The following is a 3,897-nucleotide window of genomic DNA, read 5'->3' as shown; positions in this document are numbered from 1 at the left end:
AGATCATTCCCCCCCGGGAAATGTGGTATGTGTTCTGATTACACACGCTGCATTAGCAAGGATCTTGCTAACCAGTGACACCTGCTCTGAGCAGGCACCCATGAGAACAGAACCCCCCACTTAGAATTGTACATCTAGGGATCAGAGGATTCTTCTATAAGCTAGCTTCTGGTTCTGTACATTTCAAATCTTATTTCTTCTGTTACCCACTCCTCCACATACTTCCTTCATCTGTTCATTTTTTCAGGCAGCTCTTTCCACGATGCCCAGGGAGCTGGGACAGCAGGCAGTGAGAACGTTCCTGGGAGCCGGGACAGCAGGCAGTGAGAACGTTCCTGGAAGCCGTTCCTACCCTGGGACGCTAGCAATTGCCTAACCACACACGGAGGTGATCAGAAACCACATAAATGCACCTCACTAAGCCCAAACTGCACGGACCCCCTAACTCCTCTTCCACTCAACCCCACCCCCCAATTACCTGTGGGCACACCAGTGCCCTCTGACCTAAAGGGGAGTGTGATGGACGTACCCGAGTAGAAGGTCTAATGAATATATCATTTTATAAGTTTTATCAAAGCATGACATCATCGTGTGAACAATTTCTAGGGCTCCTCCCCTTGCAAATGAGGGGCCCTGTGGTAGCCACTGACTGCTAAGAAGCGAGATGGTCCGCCTACCAACCGTGGGCTTTAGACTGGGCCACCTTGTGGCTGCCCAGGTTGGAGGAGGGTTGTGAAGCATGGGGTTTGTAGTCAGAAGATGTGGGTTGGATCCTGGAGAAAACATGGGCTGTAAAGCACTGTACAGGCATCAGTGACTCTTACTGGCTAAATAAGCACTTGTTAAGTGCGTGTGGTGTGCGAGGCCAGTGCTGGCACCAAGTGCTCCGCTAAATGCTGCAATGACTGATAAAGAACCACCACTCTGCCTTGCATGCCTCTCCGGGACGTGCAGACCTGGGGGCCTGAGCCCTGGGTGGGAAAGCACATGACCCAGGAAATGAAAGCACTCAGAGGTAACTTCTCCTGCCAGGGCTGCACAGCCCCCAGCCCAGGGCAGTGAACACCCAGGGAGACCCCAGGAAGGGGAGTCCTGTCCGGGTGTACAGTCTTCAAGTCCCCAGGACAGCATCGCCCGCCACGGCACGGAACCGTAGGCGGTGAGAGTTGATTCCAGGTGTATTTTATAGCTTACTGATGAGCCGTCCTCTCCTGTCTCAGGATCCGAACTGTGCCCTGGCTGGTTCAAAGGTTCCATCTTTTGGGAGGAGACTGAGATTTGCTTCAGAAAGATGCCGAGAGAAGGAACAAGATCATTTTCACCTTCTGACCTGAAAAACAGGATGACGCAGCCGGGTGCCAGGCTTGCAGGCCAGGCTGTGGTCTGGAGACAGGATCTTTCCACTTCCTGTCTTTTCTCCTCCCTTACCTCTTTAAGTCCGGGACTGACTCTGCAGGGACCTCCTGTCTTGCAGCCCCTCCCTGCAAGCCCTGAGCCTCAAGGCTGGATGCTGGGTGGTAGGAAAGGGCTGTGATTTGTGGAAAGTGCAGGGAACATCGGCCTTGTTCTGGACCCTGGGGACTGTGGGAAGGAAAAGAGGAGGGAGGAGAGTGGAGCTGGCTGATATGTGTCCCAGATGTTCCCTCTTTGGGCCTTTGGGCAAAGTGAGGGGGCCCTGGGAGGGACAGTCAGTCAGGTACGAGACTCTGGCTCTGGGGGACACTGCCTGGCAGGCTGCCCTCCACTGCCTGGGGCACTGTCCCATCAGCGTCTGCTGGAGTAACTGCCAGTGAACCCAGGCAGAGGCTCTTCCCTTCCCAGTGCAGCCTGGAGGAAAGCAAACAGGCCTGCCCTGGGTGCGAGGGGTGACAGGGTAAGGCAACCTCACAGCAAATGCCAGGGGTCAAGGGCTGGCCAGGGGTCAGAGGGACAGTGGGGCAGAGTCTCATGGCCCACAGCCAGCGAGATCTGGGTCAGCGATGGCAACACCGTTTACTTACAGACTGCAGGCACACCTGGGGAAAGGTGCACGGGGGCACCGCCTTGGTGGCCAGTTGGTGCCACCCAAGGACCAGCATAGGGCCAAAGATCCCCCGAGGTTACCCACCCCTGCACAGAGATGCTGTCTCAGGCAGAGAAGGTGGTTGGGAGAAAGCTTTCATATTCAAATGAGATGCCTGTTATCCACCCATAGATAACCAGCTTACAGCAGGGTAGGGCTAAAAGCTAATATTTTCCCCCAATCAGATGATCTGCTACAACCAAATAAATTGCATCTTCCCGCAGGGTTGCATTGTGAGATCCAGGACACAGGTGGTGTGGGGAGCTTTGACGTGCAGGGAAGTGACCCCCACACGCAGTTGCAAAGTCCTTGGGGCTCCCCCAAGAAGGCTAGCCAGGCACTTGGCAGGGATGAGGCGGGAGGCAGCTCATGGTTCGGGAATCTCCAGGACACAGGCTCGCACAGATGGGAAGCACCTGTGGGTGGCTCTCAAGCCTCCATCTCATTGGTGCCCGTGGTGGGCGTCTCCCCACCTTCCAGCTCGGGCTCCTCACGAAGCGCCCGTTGGAGCACAGTCCCCAGCGACCCCTGCAGCCTGTGACTTCTCCGGCTGCCCACGAGGAAGTAGATGAGGGGGTTAGCGCTGCTGCTCATGGACGAGGAGAGGCGTGACAAGTTGAAGCACAGGACCTGCATCTCAGGCGGCAGGTTCAACCAGTACAGCACGAACCAGTAGAAGCCCAGGGGCAGGGAACAGATGAGGAACACCAGGACAGAGGCCAGGACCACCACGAACAGCCGGGTGGGCTGCCGCCGCCACTGCTGGGAGCTTCTCCGCACCCGGACAAAGAGGGTCAGGCTGGACAGAATCATCACTGGGGTTAAGACCCCCATGATGAGGGCAGCCTGGACCATGTCCACCCTGAAGCACCGGTCTTTATTGAGTTTCAAGAACTTGCTGCAGAAGCAAGAGGTCAACCCATTTGTCAGGAGACACAGCATCCAGAGCAGGGCGCACACCCAGGCTGACAGGTGCCTGGGCTGGTGACACTTGAACCAGATAGGGAAGAGCACGGAGAGACAGCGCTGGGTGCTGATGGCTGTCAGCAGGCCCAGGCCCACTGTATAGGCAAAGAACTTCAGTCTCTTCATCAGCTCGTGGACCTTGTCAGTGGTACTGACCAGGGGCTGGGTTTCCAGGCTGAGCATGGCAGCCATGCTGAAGAGGAAGAGGAGGTCGGCTGTGGCCAGGTTGAGGATATAGACGGAGAAGGGAGTCCTGCGCATTCGAAATCCCAGCAGCCAGATCACTGTGCTGTTGCCTGCCATCCCGCACAGGCAGGTGAACATGGCCAGGGAGCTCAGCACCAGGCAGGCCGTGTGCACCACGCTCCCTGTGGAATGGTTTAGGGCCGACTCTGCGGTCCTGCTGCTATTCAAAGTCTGGTTCATCCCTACAAGAGGAAGATACACCAATGTGAAATTCTGTGTTGCTGGGACCATGGGGGACCCCTGGGAGCCCCTCGAATTTCCAGCTTCAGAGCTCTACCTTCCAGATTCTTTATGCAACAGACCGTGGCCGGGAGGCTTAATCTTCCCTCCCTCCTGTGACTCACTCAGCCCAGATCTGCCTCCAGGGTCACCTTTATACCTACAAAGCTGTTATAGATGTCCATTATCAGTTTAAAATATTCTCTTCTATCTTGATTTGAATTATTATTATTATTATTATTATTATTTTTTTTTTTTTTTTTGAGACAGAGTCTCACTCTGTCGCCCAGGCTGGAGTGCAGTGGCCAGATCTCAGCTCACTGCAAGCTCTGCCTCCCGGGTTTACGCCATTCTCCTGCCTCAGCCTCCTGAGTAGCTGGGACTACAGGCGCCCGCCACCTCGC

At 55.5% G+C, this 3,897-nt stretch overlaps 1 protein-coding gene across 1 annotated transcript; it reads right to left on the bottom strand.

Moving 5' to 3' along the window:
• Positions 1–2,491: 2,491 nt before the first annotated feature.
• On the bottom strand, positions 2,492–3,454 carry MRGPRD (MAS-related GPR, member D). Its single transcript, XM_011942309.1, has one exon. It carries the CDS (start codon positions 3,452–3,454, stop codon positions 2,492–2,494), a length of 963 nt encoding a protein of 320 aa, XP_011797699.1.
• Between the last annotated feature and the right edge of the window lie 443 nt (positions 3,455–3,897).

The sequence above is a fragment of the Colobus angolensis genome, unplaced genomic scaffold, assembly GCF_000951035.1.
Source record: "Colobus angolensis palliatus isolate OR3802 unplaced genomic scaffold, Cang.pa_1.0 Scaffold21, whole genome shotgun sequence".
Lineage (NCBI taxonomy): Eukaryota > Metazoa > Chordata > Mammalia > Primates > Cercopithecidae > Colobus > Colobus angolensis.
Note: the sequence above shows the minus strand (reverse complement) of the source record. Positions and strands in the feature narration are given on the sequence as shown.

Bases quoted from the DNA above. Each gene is read 5' to 3' on its own strand.
- MRGPRD (XM_011942309.1), bottom strand. From the start codon at position 3,454: ATGAACCAGACTTTGAATAGCAGCAGGACCGCAGAGTCGGCCCTAAAC.